This window comes from Ovis aries, chromosome 1 (genome assembly GCF_016772045.2).
Source record: "Ovis aries strain OAR_USU_Benz2616 breed Rambouillet chromosome 1, ARS-UI_Ramb_v3.0, whole genome shotgun sequence".
NCBI lineage: Eukaryota > Metazoa > Chordata > Mammalia > Artiodactyla > Bovidae > Ovis > Ovis aries.
Window position 1 is genome coordinate 248,607,135 of NC_056054.1, and position 16,437 is coordinate 248,623,571.

The window sequence follows — 16,437 nt, forward strand, 5'->3', positions numbered from 1 at the left end:
AATACTCACAATATTGCACACAATTTCAACCTAATTTATAGATCTCTGGAAGCTCATCCATGAGACCCTAAAACCTAAGGGGGAATTCCCAAAATTCCTGGTTAAGAAGCCATGAAACACTTCATACCCACTAGGATGGTTACATAAAAACAGATGGGAGTAAAACAAAGGCTGGTGAGAATTTTTATTTTATATTTTGGTGAGGAATTAGAAACCTCATTCATTGGTGGTGGGAATGTAAAATGATGCATCCATTTTGGAAAATGGTTTGGCAGTTCCCCAAAGTGTTAAAATGACCAACAATTCTACTCCTAATACAATATATATCCCCCAAGAGAGAAAACATGAACAAGAAAACAGGTTTCTGTAATGTATTCACAATACTCCAAAAGGGAAGACAGTGCAAATGTTCATTAACCGATAGGTGGATAAACACATGTAGTACAAACCTACACAATGGAACATTTGGCAACAAAAAGATGCTTGCTACAGCACAGATGAACTTTGAAAACAGGCTGAGTGAAAGAAATTAGGCACAAAAGACCACATATTACATAATCTCATTCACATAAAATTCCCTGAATATGCAAGTCCTTAATGATAGAAAATAGATTAGTAGTTGTTGCCTAGGGCGGGGGGCAGTGAGAAAACAGGGGGGAAGAAGAGAAAACAGGAGTGACGTGCTAATAGGAAGGGGTTTTTTGTGGTGATGAGGAGTATATTCTAAATTTAGAGTGTGGTGATGTGAATATACAACTCTGAATGCAAACTCTGTGAATATACTAAGAACAACTGAACTGTACACCTTAAATGAGTGAATTTTATAATATGTAAATTATCTCGGAATAGAGATGATGGGAAAAAAGGAAGAAGCCATAAAACAGACTGATGAGGGGGAAAAATGGGAATACGAAGAGAGGTTAAGGCAAGAAAATGCAGACTTGGAAGTCATCTGGGTACCGATGACACGTGAAACATTAAGCTGACTTTTCACATGGGGGAGTCCTAGGTGGCACTAATGGTGAAGAATCCGCCTGCCAATGCAGATGATGAGAGAGACTTGGCCTTGACCCCTGGGTTGGAAAGATCCTCCGGAGAAGGAAATGGCAACCCACTCTAGTATTCTTGCCTGGGAAATGCCATGGACGGAGGAGCGTGGCGGGTTACAGTCCCTGGAAAACTGAGAAATTAAAACAGAAACCAGAGGGATTCCTACCAGTGCCTCTGAGGAAAGTCAGAGAAGGCAAAACCACTGAAAAATGAAATAAAAAAAATATAGTACTGTCAAAAAGGTCAAAGGAAGAATTTTAAGAAGAGGAAGTCAGTGGTAATGTCAACATCATGGTATTAAAAGATTATCATTTACCATATAGAAGTATTTATCTGTAACTGTGGCATGTTCCCTGGTGGTTTGGAGGTTAAAGCATCCGCCTGCAATGCGAGAGACCTGGGTTCAATCCCTGGGTTGGGAAGATCCCCTGGAGAAGGAAATGGCAACCCACTCCAGTATTCTTGCCTGGAGAATCCCATGGACAGACGAGCCTGGTGGGCTACAGTCCATGGGGTCACAAAGAGTCAGACACGACCGAGCAACTTCACTTTCACTTCAAATGGCATGTTAACCCGAAATTGTTAACAGTTTTATTCTGCCTACTCAAGTACTTAGGTAAGTTTGAAAAAAGTGATGAAACCTTTTAGTAGTGAAAGTAAACACAAAGTACGGGTTTACTTGCTACCACAAAATAAACACTATTGAACTAAGTTCAAAAAGATTATGCTCCAAGTGAGCTGATAAGAGAGACACATAGGCCTTGAGTTATGCACTCATGCTTGTGCTTGGTTGGTAAGCTGCATCCAATTCTTTGCAACCCCATTTTCTGTAGCCCACCACACTCCTCTGTCCATGGGATTTCCCAGGCAAAAATATGGGAGTGGGTTGCTATTTCCTTTTCCAGGGAATCTTTCCAACCCTGGGATCAAACCCACATCTCCTGCATTGGCAGATGGATTCTTTGCCACTGAGCCACCTTGGAAGCCCATTCAGTTAAATACTTAAGTTAAACATGTAAAATCCAATTTCAATAGTTTTTTAAAAAAATATTTACTTATTTATCTGGCTGTACTGGGTCTTAGTTATGGCGTGTGAAGATCTGGTTCCCTGACCAGGGATCAAACCAGGGGCCTGTGCTTCGGGTGCATGGAGTCTTAAGCCGCTGGACCACCAGGCAAGTCCCCAGTTTTCAACAGTTTTGAAATTTCTAATCTAATTTGTAATATAATGAAGTATGACAGAATGTAAAAACACATCTTTTTCAAACCACCAAGAAATGCCAAACACTAAATTACATTTTAAAATCTGCTTTAAATCTTGGTTATATTTAGGCTGTATAAAAATCAGACTGTCATTAATTGGATGTACTTATGTGTAAGTACTTTAAAAATTAAAAACACACACACAAGAATTAGTATTTAACATTATCACATTTCAAAAACTAAATTGTTTTAGAATTCATAATCTGAAACAAAATAAACACGAAGTATGAGTTTATTTTGATATCTTTCTGAAATATGTCTTTAGAAAATAAATCGAATGGATAAATGTAGAAAAACATTTTAAATGCACATGATTTGGAAATAATGTTTTATATTATTCAATTTAGTTTTTCTCTCCATTAGGGATGTTCACTGTTTCTACTGAACAGGTGAGAGTCATTCTGTCATTAAGTCTGTAAAACCCTTTTAAAATACGGCAGAATATAAATAAGTCAACAAGGCTATCATTAAGGTAAATCAACAACAACAACAACAACTAATGAGTACTGTGCTCTCACTTTAGACAATGGAGAGGTCCAGGAGACACTACTCGATTAACACTGGCTCCGGCCATGGTGCTCAGCTGAACTTCAGAGATATAAAGTGTCACAGAAGACGACTGCAGCCGTGTTTTCACAACTTCCAGTGGACATGTCAGAATAGCTCCCACTGTACCACCACATCTACAAGAAAGTACAAAGAACAAAACTCTACTTAATTCATAAATTAGTACACATGCACAGAGCTGTGAAATAAAATGAGCAACTGGGGCTTTGAGAAGGTACTAAAATCTACAATTTCTGTATTTAGGAGACTAAACAATTTCTTACATGTTTCATGTATTTGACTGTACAGAAACATTTAGAAGCTAAAAGTAAGAGTTTAGTATCTACCTAGCAAGAAAAATTAGCTGAAGAATCCAAACAGTGGGTGCTATTGTTAAAATGTATTAGTGTATCATATCACAGCTTTAAATACTGTTATAAGGGTTTATTTAGTATTTCTTGCCCAGATATTACTTGTGTTGAATCTGAGACAATTATGTGAGATATATCCTATTTCTCAAACTCCTACCTTATCTTTCAATACTCAAGAAATAGTCTTGACAACCTGAGGATATACTGGGCTGTACCGAGTGCAAGATCGTGGTTTAATTCTTCCAATTTTAATAATACTGCTAGTTATTTTACAAGATTATTGTTTCTTGCATTACCAAATGTGTGACTGAGTATCTGACAAAAACATAATTTTATGAGTTATGACCCTAACTCTAGATACAGGAAGATAAATAAGAGGACATTTCCCCCTGGATCATAACAGATTAGTAACACAGGTTGTACAGAGTCCTTTGGTTACTGCTGAAAAGACCCAGTCAACTAACAGCACACCGAGTGGCCTACGAGTGAAATCTCTGCCAGATCTAGGAAAGCCTTCCTAGCACCACGGGACAACAGAGCCACAGAATGCTTCCCAAAGTGTGGGAAATTTATGACCGTGAGGGGACCCTGTCTACAAACTGACCCTTACCATCTACCTCTACAAGGATTAAACCATGCAGCTGCTGATTTTCAACACCCCCTGAGAGGAGTTCAGGGTGGAGAGCGTAAATGAGGCACTCTGTGCTTGGGGAAAAACCGGCAGAACAGGTCTTCAGATAGAGTATTTCCAGGAGCTGATTTTATGAACCCAATTCTTGTATGTCCTTATATCTAGAAAAGTACTAAAATCCTTCATGGTGATGACTGCTCCTCGTGATTAGCAGAAACCTTTTGCAGCATCATCTTTTAGGATCTGAAATAGCTCAACTGGAATTCCATCACCTCCACTAGCTTTGTTCGTAGTGATGCTTCCTAAAGCCCACTTGACTTCACATTCCAGGACGTCTGGCTCTAGGTGAGTGATCACACCATCGTGATTATCTGGGTCATGAAGACCTTTTTTGTATAGTTCTGTGTATTCTTGCCACCTCTTCTTAATATCTTCTGCTTCTGTTAGATCCATACCATTTCTGTCCTTTATTGAGCCCATCTTTGCATGAAATGTTCCCTTGGTATCTCTAACTTTCTTGAAGAGATCTCTAGTCTTTCCCATTCTATTGATTTCCTCTGTTTCTTTGCACTGATTACTGAGGAAGGCCTTCTTATCTCTCTTTGAGATGGATGCTGAGTCGTCAAATCAAAGGAAGCAGATTTATTCTAAGAGCACCCATTCTTATTTAAGCCTTCCATGGTTAAAAAGATTTGAGATTACATAATATACTTTATGTTCGTAACTGATGTGGCTGGAAAACTACTGTTGAATTTGTAGCATCAGAAGAACTGAAAACGTGATGTTATTTTATGCATGTCAACAAAGGAGTGACCTGTTCTTCTACAGAGAATGGAAATCGGAAGTCAAACAGCCTTTTGTGCTCCAAAGAAAAGTGAAGTGCTGCTGGTTGCTCAGTCACGTCCAACTCTTCCAAAATAGGGTCTCAAACATTTTGCAACCTTCATTTAAGTTGTTAGGAGGCTTGAAGATATTAGTACATTAATCTATCTTCTAATACAGTTTAATAAAGTGCTGAATAAATGATGCAATGGATCAATGGATGAGTGATCAACCAATAGTTCTGCTAGTATCTGATTTCTTCCCCAATAAAGTTACATAAATTTAAAAACAGTTGTCAGTGTCAATTACTGATAATAGCAACTAAATTTTTTTTAATGGAACTATTACTAATGGGCCAGATCACAAACTAGACATATACAGTATGATCCCTTAAAAAAAAAAAACAAAAAAAACAACCTCAATAAATAAAACACACGAGGATCTAAACTGTATAGAGCTGGGGTTAAGTGTAAGTGGGTATACACACAAACACTTATACTGTCCTGAAGGAGTACATTATAAAATGCAATAGGTATGCAGTACAAGAGTAACACTTCAGTGTTTCTCATGCTGCTATTTTAAAGTAATTATTTTGTACACTGAAATAATTGATCAATGTAGACAACAAAACTATTGCTGTTGATAAACATTTAAAATCCCTATTCTATGAAAACAGGAATAACTACATTAGATTTAGCTCCTCTCCTCTGTCTAAAGGAAAATGCCGCAAGGACAAAGACAGGAGAAAGGTTTCAAGCAATGAAGCAAATGGAAAGGATTAACTGTCTTGGCAAAGAAGAAAGGCTTGCAGAGGGAAATACCAAAGAGTTTCGGAGAAGGCAATGGCACCCCACTCCAGTGCTCTTGCCTGGAAAATCCCATGGACGGAGGAGCCTGGTGGGCTGCAGTCCATGAGGCTGCTAAGAGTCAGACATGACTGAGCGACTTCACTTTCATTTTTCACTTTCATGCATCGGAGAAGGAAATGGCAATCCACTCCAGTGTTCTTGCCTGGAGAATCCCAGGGACACAGGAGCCTGGTAGGAGGCCATCTCTGGGGTCACACAGTCGGACACAACCGAAGCGACATAGCAGCAGCAGCAGCAGTAACATTTTTGCCTTGCTGAGACCCCTTAGAGGTCTAAAGACCAAGAGCACCAAGTACTCAAGATGGAGATAAGGCAAAGAATTGAACGCTGACAGGTAATGAAGCAAAGTGGGATACCCACATTGTAAAACTAAGCCTAATTCTCTGAAGAACATGAACTCAAACTCTGAGTTCAGGTTTAACAGGTACAATGGATCCAAGAAACTCATGTCAAGTTACAGTACTACAATCCCTCAAAATACTGAGTATACATTGGATGGAGTGGGGCAAAGGTAGAAGCAGAGACTTCTAGAAAGAACAAGAGATCACATACACAAAGAAGCCATAAAAGCATCAGATTTCTCAGCAACTGCAGAAGCTAAGTTATTCTAGAATTCTAAACCTAATGATTAAACAGATAAAATAAGAAGTGCCCACTGGGAGGGAGACAGCAGGGAAATGTTGGTTTTCATGATCTTTCAGCAGCTTTTTTAAAAACCTCATGTATACATCTTTATTTTCAAATAACTTTTTAATCAAAATTTTTAGCAGTGAATGTCCTTTAAAAACAGCAAGGGTTTTTAACTGGAGAATGTGGTTGACATTTCTGGGACTCAATGAACTCCATGAAAAATGGTATGTTTGTGCAAATGTCTTTGACTCACAACTCCACAATAAATTTTGAATCGTGACCTACCTCTCACCATTTCCACCCTGGTCTAAGCCACAATATTGTACTAAGGTTACTGGAGCAACCTTCTAAATAGTGTCTCTCTGCTTCTACCCTTGACCCAGTCCCTCTGATGTATACTCGGAGAAGGCAATGGCACCCCACTCCAGTACTCTTTTGCCTGGAAAATCCCATGGACAGAGGAGCCTGGTAGGCTGCAGTCCATGGGGTCGCTAAGAGTCAGACATGACTGAGAGACTTCACTTTCACCTTTCACTTTCATGCATCAGAGAAGGAAATGGCAACCCACTCCAGTGTTCTTGCCTGGAGAATCCCAGGGACGGGGGAGCCTGGTGGGCTGCCGTCTATGGGGTTGCACAGTCGGACACGACTGAAGCGACTTAGCAGCAGCAGCAACTATACATTTGTCATATCCAGGTTAAAAAACTTCAATTACATTCTCTTAGTAGAACTATGAATACTTGGATCAATGCACATTTTAAAGTTTCAAAGGCAAATGTCACACCTTTAAAAGATATGAGGCCAAGGCTGCTTGGTGAGAGCTTACCATGTAACTATGAATTGATTTTAGAGAATACTTAAGAACTGTTTAATATGGTTATCAATAAACATCTTTACAAGACATTTAAAACTATTCTATTTTCATGATGTTTGAGAAATTATACAATAAGTAAATCAAGTCACCCCAGGAATTAACTGGATTGGAGACCCATTTTTAGCCTATGGTAATTTGGGAGTGTAAATGTCTCAGAACTTTCTAATGTTGCTTCTACTTGTTTATAGTATATAATGAAGACAAAATTTTGACACGTCAGACATTCTAACTACTGAAGGGCGTACAGATCCCTTGAGAGTAAAGCAGAGGCTAAAAACTGCTTAGAATGGAATTTTTCCCCCCTTGAAGCTAGGCACAATGTAACCAAGAAACTGGTTAAAAAAGAAAACACAAAAAAATCTGGGAAAACAGGTACTCTCCTACACCCAAGTTACAGCAACACAGGAATCAGAAACTTGAGAGGTTGGGGAAAGATAGGGAAAGGGAAAAAGAAATTATTCACTAACATGAGTAACAAGCGTATCAGTTTTAGCCAAGATGCCAAGAGTCATAAATCCCTAGGGTCGGTGCATATGCAGAACGCCATCATCAGGATAGCCTCAAGGGCCTGAACCACTAGATTCGGTTTCTCTGGGTTTAGAGACTTTTACTAGACATATCTGTGGAGGAATCTAATTGGTGCCCCAGGTTTCTGCTTAGGAAAGGATGAAAAGTCAAAGTGTTAGTTGCTCAATCATGTCTGACTCTTTCATGGACTGCAGCCCACCAAGCTTCTCTGTCCATGTAATTCTCCAGGCAAGATTATTACAGTGGGTTGCCATTCCCTTCTCTAGGGGATCTTTCCAACTCAGGGATCGAACCCAGGTCTCCTGTACTGCAGGCAGATTCTTTACTGTCTGAGCCACCAGGGAAGCCCCAAGGGAAGGATGGGTCATGAAAAAGCAATGGGATTTAAGACTGTGGTTGTTGCACATACATCTTTGATTTTGACCTTTTGAGCATGCATGGATCAGGACACTTGTTTTTACTAGGCAAGGTAATTCATAAATCGACAAAGTCTATTCTGCTTGGGTCCACAATAACGATGTGTACACACACACATATATTTATATCTATGTATATATATATATCATAGGTACTTTACAAATACATTTGTTAACATTAAGCAAACCTATTTTGTCAAACAACTGCAGAGTTTAGCTTTGCAAAGCAAAGTGAATAGGTTAAAATATTTTGTTATCTCTCTGCTGCAGGTAATACTCCCTTGTAATTTCCTAATTAGGACATTAGTCAAAGTAAGAAATACCTCAAAGAAAAAGACTCATTAAAATGTCAGAATTTTGCAATCACAAAAATGTAGCTTGTCTTTGAAATTGTAGAAAAACCATGTTTAGGAAGTCTTACTGAAAACTGTTTTCTCTGATAATATATTTGTAGAGGTACTTACTCTGAAGCTTTAATGTTTGAGCAAGATACAAATTCTTGAAGAATCAAAGACATATCCTATATACTTGACAGAATAACTTATGAAAAGTCAGACAGATGTGAGATGTGGTTGAGAATAATGGTACTTGGTAGGGGTGGGTATCTGTAGTGTTTCTCATGCAGGAAAAAAACTAACAAGCTAGGCTTTTTCAAAATGCTAAAGCAAAATCAAAGCACTAATAATATTGAAAAAAAAAGACATTAACCAACAACTTAGATAAACATGGAAAAACTGGTATCAGGATTAAAATTCACTATAGAAGCAAAATATACTGAGGGTATGAGATAGGTTTAGTAAAAATAACAACTTCCTCCCCCCATTATTGCTTTGTTTCTTTGCTCCCCCCAGCAACAAATGTCAAAATTCCATTTACTGCCTAATTTCTCTCCCACTTCCATCAGATTTCCACTCCTCAAGGCAGATTTCCATTGCCTTGAAAACTGCTAATCACAGTAACCAAAGGCCTCCACAACTGTTAAATTCAATAATGAAGAACTCTCAGATTTCATCTTAACAGACAATGACACAGGACAACTGATCAGCCACTCTTTCCTAATATTGTATATATTTGTTTCTTCATTTGACTTTCAGAGCACATTTTTGTGGTCTACTTTGCTGGTTCCTCTTGTTCTGATCTGTTTTGCTGAAATTTCCAGAGGTCCTCTTTTTTACCCTATGTTTACTCCCTTAGTGACATCAAGTAAGCTCATGTTACCACCTATATACCATTAATTACTAAATGTGTGTTTCTAGTCCAGACCTCCTTTCTGGGCTCACCTAACACATGCACCCTGTTCAAACTTACGTCTTAAATGGAACTATATACTTATCTTCCTCTATCCCAAACCTATTCCATCTGCAATCTCGCCCATTTCAATTAACAATAATTTCTTCCCCCTTCAGGCGCCCAAACTAAAAATCTTGCAGTTACTACTTTTTCTTCACGTTACATAGATTACAACCTTCTTTGAAGAACCGTTGCCTCTCATTTCGATTATTTCAACAGCCGAATCATCTCCTCACCTCTGGCCTTGCCCTATGTACAGTCTACTCTATGCATGGCAACCAGAGTTAGCCTTGAAAACTCCTGCAGTGACTATTCCCATTTCAGGAAAAAAAGCCAAATGGCCTAACACGGCTCTATTACTCTGGCTATACTTACCCAAGGGCCTTTTCACTGCCTGGTCTACCTAAATAGTTAACTCTCTCCCCTCCAGGTCTTTGTTCAAAAGTCACCTTCTCAGTTAGGACTCCACCAAGACTCCCTACTTGGAACTACAGTGTTCCCCAACCCCCATTATTCTCTTTTACCCTGCTCCAATTTTTTCCTCAACCATGGCACTGAAACCATAATTAATGATATAATTTACTGAGCATAACAATTCAATCCCCCCTTTTCAGATAATTGTGGGCATTTTTCAATATTACATTAAAACTGGACATGTGGTAGGCTCTTAAAATTAGCTGCAATGTGGAATCTGGACTACACCAATAAACTTTCACTTTGTTAAACCCAAATTTAAACCCATTGCTTTATGTTCTGATTCCTTTACCTATGTGTTATTCTATAACATCATGCACTGGTCATTTAAAAAATACTGGTTCAGTAGATTATACAGGTCTTTCAAATGCCGATACATTTTATTATACAATATCTTAAAAATTACATCCCCTATCTATTCAAGATTTCAAAAGTTCCAATTAGTGTTTAAAATCTCAGATTTTATCACATGGCAACAAATGCTACCAGTGGTTTTCCTCGAAGCAACAGGCCCACTTCTTTCATTTTTTTGGAGAAAGTATTTGCCAAATATTCAAGTCTGAATAGTCACAGTTGAGTGGTTCTCATGAAAAAAGAGGCTAGTTCAGTTTGAGGCTGCAACAATTGCAGAAGTACTTTATTCGTGTTTCCCATTTTCTCACGCAGAATATAAAATGAAGTTGTATACACAAGCGTCAAGATTTAAAACTAATTTTTACTGTTTCAAAAACATTCTTAAGTGAACCTGTGTTTTCAAAGTGCAAGTGCTAGTGACTACCGGCACAGTCTGGGGATGCTGCCTTGAAGCATGCTAAGGCAGCACTGCTTTTGCACCAGCGGTCCAAACATCAACAGCGAAAAGGCAATAATGTGTTAATATTTTTATGAGAAGAGCTTTAACATCTCAGACCACCAAAAGTTCTTGGGAACTCCCAGGGGTTCCTGACCTACAATGCTATACCACAATAATCTCCTTACAGGAATGTAAGTTTAAGCAAAAATGTAGATAAAGTAAACTGTATATAAACCACATTCATTATGCTTTTAAGTATTCTGCTTCTGCCCAGATCTTACAAGGAAACAGGTGAAGTCATTTAACAAATATTATCACAAAATTTCTGCAGAAACAAGATATCTGACACCCACTAGAGATTCTTACTGAATAAATGAAAAATAAATGGTTTAATAAATGACTGGGTTAATTCCAGGATATAAAAATAAACAATCTTAGATAGCCTGAGATTGCCCACTATATGTTTTAAGCTCTCACTGTCACAGGAGCTACACAGGAAAAAAATTCATCCACCTAAGTTGGAGATTTATTCCTCCTGTTTGTGGCAATCTCTCTCTCTCAAATAGAAAAAAACCCCGAACTGCCACACAAGTAAACAATGTAGATCTACCAAAAAATGTAAAAACATACTGCTTAAATCTTCATATACGAACACTGTTATTAAAAGTATAGCTAAAATAATATTGTATTTACATCTTTTGCAGGCTGTCATGAATGGCCTCCGTTAATACAATCAACCTAACCGATGACCTTACTCTGAATATTAACCCTGACAAAAACTTAATGGGACCAAAGGGTGTGTTAAAGCACGAGTTACACATGTGAGGCTGTCACTCAGACCCAAGGTCCAGTGCTGCTGCCGCTAAGTCACGTCAGTCGCGTCTGACTCTGTGCAACCCCACAGATGGCAGCCCACCAGGCTCCCGTCCCTGGGATTCTCCAGGCAAGAATACTGGAGTGGATTGCCATTTCCTTCTCCAATGCTAGAATGTTTCAAAATTTTCTGGTTTAATAATATCACTTCAAGGCTCCTAAAAATCTGAGATGCAAACACATATTTGAATAAATACTATTATAATTATCAAGGAAAACAATTCAAAGGCTCTATCTTAAAATGATTTTTGTCTAATGATTAGATGTGACTGTGAAAAGTTTTTGGTTCTTGCACAACAGCTAATAAAAATAATTCCTCTTCTCTATCTGGTTATTATTAAAGTAAAAAGTAAGTTTCCCTAACTCAATTTACATAATTCTATCATGATAAAAAAATGAAATCTAGTTTTCTATAAAGAACGTCCAAGAAATGATTGCCTAAATGCACAACTTGAGATATACTGTGTGTGTGCATGCTCAGTTGTGTGCATGCTCAGTTGTGTCCAACTCTTTGCCACCCTAGGGACTGTAGACCACTAGGCTCCTCTGTTCACGGGACTGTCCAGGTAAGAATCCTGGAGAAGGTTGCCATTTCCTTCTCCAGGGGATCATCCCGACCCAGGGATGGAACATGTTTCCTGCAATGGCAGGCAGATTATTTACCAGGTGAACCACCCAGACATCTTCAATGAAGAACAATGTTTCCCACAAGTCAATTTGCATTTCTACAATGGTTAGCATACAGATTTTCAGAACATTCCACAGCATTGATTTCATTTAAGACAGAGCTGGAAGGTTCCTTAGAGATTATTTACCTCTCACTCAACATGTATGAAAAGTTGATGTTGGATAAGCACATTTTTTATATCTTGGTATTTCCCCATATTTTGAAGGAGCTAAGTCAGACGATCTTTACCATCGTTCCTAGTTCTAATGTTTCTCTAAGAAAGATAAGCCAAATTTTACTGAAATAACTTATGCAACTACATATAATGGAGACAGGATGCAAAGAAAGAATTTATAAGGCTGAGCATCTATCTTATGTCAGGTACTATAAACAAGTACTTCATTTAAGACTCTAGATAACCTGCACACACTAAGTTCTTTTATGGGGGCTATTGAAAAGTCAAAGTTGCTTAGTCGTGTCCGACTCTGTGTGACCCCCATGGACTATAGAGACTATGGAATTCTCCAGGCCAAAACACTGGAGTATGGAGGGGTAGAGGGGCTCCCAAATTGGGAAGTTAGTGCAATCAAGCTAACATTGCAAATAAATATGCCCTATTTTTAACAAGGCTTCCCAGGTGACTCAGTGGTTAAGAATCTGCCCAACAAGGCAGGAGATGAGGGGTCAATCTCTAGGTGGGGAAAATCCCCTTGAGAAAGAAATGGCAACCCACTCCAGTATTCTTGCCTGGAAAAATCCCATGGACAGAGGAGCCTGAAGGGCTACAGTCCATAGGTTCACAAAGAGTCGGATGTGACTGAGCACATTTTAAACAAAACTTGACAGTATGTAGAGCAATAAAAATTTTAGGACCCAGCCTTAGAAACCGTCTCAATATTCTCATTTTAGAGATGAAGCAACTGAGATCAAAGAGTTTGTCTTTCTCACTCAGATTAAAATAGTGGCCAGAAGTAGATGTGTGTCTAACTTTCAACAATTACCTTATAATCTAATTACAGAAGGGAACCCAATTATTTGCACAACAAGACATCTTTACAAGAATACCTACATGGCTAATGGGTTTTAAAATGATTTAATTTGCCAAGATTACTGGTAAACATATAACATAGAAAGCAAACCCTGCCAAAACTGAGTCTCACAAACTAAATGAAAAGTACTTTAATGTCAGAACAGTGCCTGGTCCACATGTGGTGTGCAATGTTTGTTGAGTCAATGTGCTATGCTAAGGAAAGCATGGTCATCACTGGCAATAGAGTCCACACGTCTAACTCCAATGAAGCCACTGTGAACAGAACCGCGTATGTATTACTTTAATATTCTTAAAGTAGCTGATTCAGAAACAAACTGCATGCTTTGAGGGGATGCGACTTTATATGGTCACAAAGGCAGAAAAGAACCTCAGCATTATTCGTCGTATCCATTTCTGATAAGACTCTTTATGACCCTGCAAAAAAGAAGTCACTCCTAAGTTTAAAATTGCTATGCCTCTCCAAATTTGGAAAGAACAACCTAAAAAAGGAGACTAAGTTGGCTGAACAAAAGATCTGTAGCACTCGGGCTGGCAAACAGGGAGCTAAGACTTTTAGTCTTAACCTTGCACAAACAGTAACTATTGTCAAAGCTTCTAACCTCTCCCCTACCCCCACTTTTCTTCTTTGAGCGGACGAAAAGCAGCGGACGTGTAGGAGGGTTGATTTTCAGGAAAAGAATCTGACACTGGACGCACTGTCGCTTTGAGACAGCACCTCGCAACCTGGAAAAGCTCAGGAAGGAAATTTTCTGAGCTAGAAACATACAGCTACTGCGAGCAACCGAACCCCTAAGCTTTCTCGCAGGAGCCGGAAGCCCCAGGACGATTCACCGGGACTGACTAGGGCCCGGAAATCAGCCGCGCGAGGTCCGAGGAGGGGCGTGAGCTACGTGAGGCCCCGCCGCAGCCCGCGCGCCAGGGAGGGAAGAAGAAGGAGGTGCGGCGCCCATTTTGTCCTCGGCCTCCGCACTTTCCGCCCCCGACCAGGCCGGACAACCTACGTGAGGCCTGCAGCTACTGTCCTCCCGCGGCCACGCATCCCCGAAGCCCGCTAGGCCGCGGCGCGTGGACTGGGCCTACGTGGACCCCAGCGCCGCCAGCCACTCCCCAGGCCTCGCTCCGGCTGGGGGGGCCCAAAGCCTGACGTCCAGCCAGCTTCGCCCTCCCACCCTCCCCGCCTGGGCCTCAGCCCTCTGGGCTTCTTCGGCTCCCAGCTCCAGTCCCCTCACCCCTGCGCTTCCGGGCCGCATCCCCCTCACCCTTCTAGCCCGAGTCTCAGGCCACGGCCCTCGGCCTCAGCCCGGAGCCCTCAACCACCGTCCGCAAGCCCCGGCTGCAACGTACCCTCCGGCAAACAGATGCACCAGCGTGTCCCTCTGGCTCATTCTCTCTCCCGCATGTCCTCCGGGCGCTGAGGCGGGACGCGGATCCGGCAGCCCGCGAAGGCCGCAGCTTCCGCCCCGGCCTGGAGCAGCACGGCGCCCCAGTGACGGCGAGGGGAGCTGACGGAGACCTGCAGAAGGAGCCGGCGCGGCCCTCCCCGTACCGCTGCAGCCGGGGCGCCTCCCGCTCTGGCTCGGCACTCACCACCCGCACTAGAGGATAGCGCGGCGACGGCGAAGCGGGGATGAATATTCAGACCACCACTCCCCGCCCCCCCGACATAAACAGAAGCTACCATTGGCCCGCGCTGCATGACGTCACGCAGCCGGCATGCCTCTTTCACGTGATCGCTAAGGCGTTTCTCAATGAAAGGGGCCGGGAGGCGGGGCCAGAGCGCGTGCACGGAGGGTAGTAGGTCACGGTGTCCTCGCACCTCGAGCGTTTGTCGGGAGGGCTGCGCTCTGCGCGGTCTCGACCCGAGCAGCCTAGAGGATTCGATCTCCTCGATCCCCCGGCTCCTGGTCTGGTATGCAAGCGGAGTGCGGTGCGAGCCGGCCTAATCTCTGATTTGATTTAAGGACTGCTGTTTTTTTTTTTTTTTAGAGCTGTTTTACATTCACAACAAAATTGAAACGATGGTACAGAAAATTTCCATTTGCCTCCTGCTTGATTCGCGTTTTAAAAATTGGATGTATGACCCAGCATTTCCGCTTCCTGTTATCTGTTGATACCTTAGTCGTGGCATCTTGCTTGGAATCAGTCGTATCTGACTCTTTACAACCTCAGGGACTGTAGCCTGCTAGGCTCCTCTGTCCTTGGAATCTTTTTTCAGTTAGGAATACTGAAGACGGTTGCCTTTTCCTACTCCAACTGATACCTCAGAGTAGCACTCAAAACAATCCAAGAATGAAAGAACAAACAAAAACAAAAGGAAACAATCCAAGAAAAGGCTCGAACAAAGATACTACTACAGGATCACAAACAACAGTACTGTATTTACAAACAGTGCTTGTAATGGAAAACTGATCAGTAGGAGAATGGAGAAATGAATCACAGTATATTCCTACTGTGGAGTATTATGTAGTAAAGGGTGCGGTAGATCCATGTGAAAAAAAGTCTCCAAGGTGTAGTAACTAAAACAGGCAAATGGAATGAAAACACTAAGGTTTATTTTAGAAAGAAGAAAGAAAACCATTATTTACTAAGTTTTTTAACTAGCAGCTGTTTCTTACATGTATATGTAAGAAGGTCAAAGACTGAGGGAAAGAAAATGTTTTATCCCTTTAGAATACCATGATTAAATATTTAAAAATTTTCCTAATTAGTAGTTATTTCTGAGGTGCAGAATATAACATAACACTGAAACTGTTTGTCACTCACAGTAAATAAATGTTGATCTTTTCCACCTCTTGGCAGCTTCCATTTCACCTTCAAGGCCCTTACCACACTTTCCCACCCTTCCAAGGTCACTTACTTCATGAAGTCCTCCCTGATTACCTCAGCTCTCTATGCTCTTTACCTGCTCCTAAATTTCCACAAAATGTATGTACAGATTGCACAACACTGTCAAGTTCATGCACTTCACAGTAAATGCTCATCTGTAAAATGAGCATTAGAGTACTTATCTCACAAGGCAGTAATGAGGACTGAACACCTTAAGATTCTGTAAAATGCTGTAACAGTGCTGTGTAAGTGCTACCTGTAATAATAAGTAGTAGTATTTTACTGTGTTGTATTCGTAATGAGAAAAATGATGGCAGCTGATATTTCTTGAATACTTACTAATATGTCAGGCTCTGATCTAAATCCTTTACAGCATTCTCTTATTAAACTCACAAGTACCCTATGAGGTCAGTGATCATACCCCCCACTTTTTCATGAGGAGACTGAGATATAGAATAATTTA

At 40.7% G+C, this 16,437-nt stretch overlaps 1 protein-coding gene across 2 annotated transcripts in view; it reads right to left on the bottom strand.

Annotated features, from left to right (window-relative positions):
- Positions 1 to 14,757, bottom strand: part of SLC25A36 (solute carrier family 25 member 36) — a 34,124-nt gene extending 19,367 nt beyond the window's left edge. For both annotated transcript variants that reach the window (XM_015092640.3, XM_015092639.3), the window contains exons 1-2: positions 14,493 to 14,757; positions 2,832 to 2,996 (exon numbers count right to left, since the gene is read on the bottom strand). In XM_015092640.3, the coding sequence (XP_014948126.2) occupies positions 2,832 to 2,996; positions 14,493 to 14,533 (206 nt within the window). In that variant the 5' untranslated portion in view covers positions 14,534 to 14,757. The remainder of the gene's footprint in view (positions 1 to 2,831; positions 2,997 to 14,492) is intronic.
- Positions 14,758 to 16,437: the final 1,680 nt, after the last annotated feature.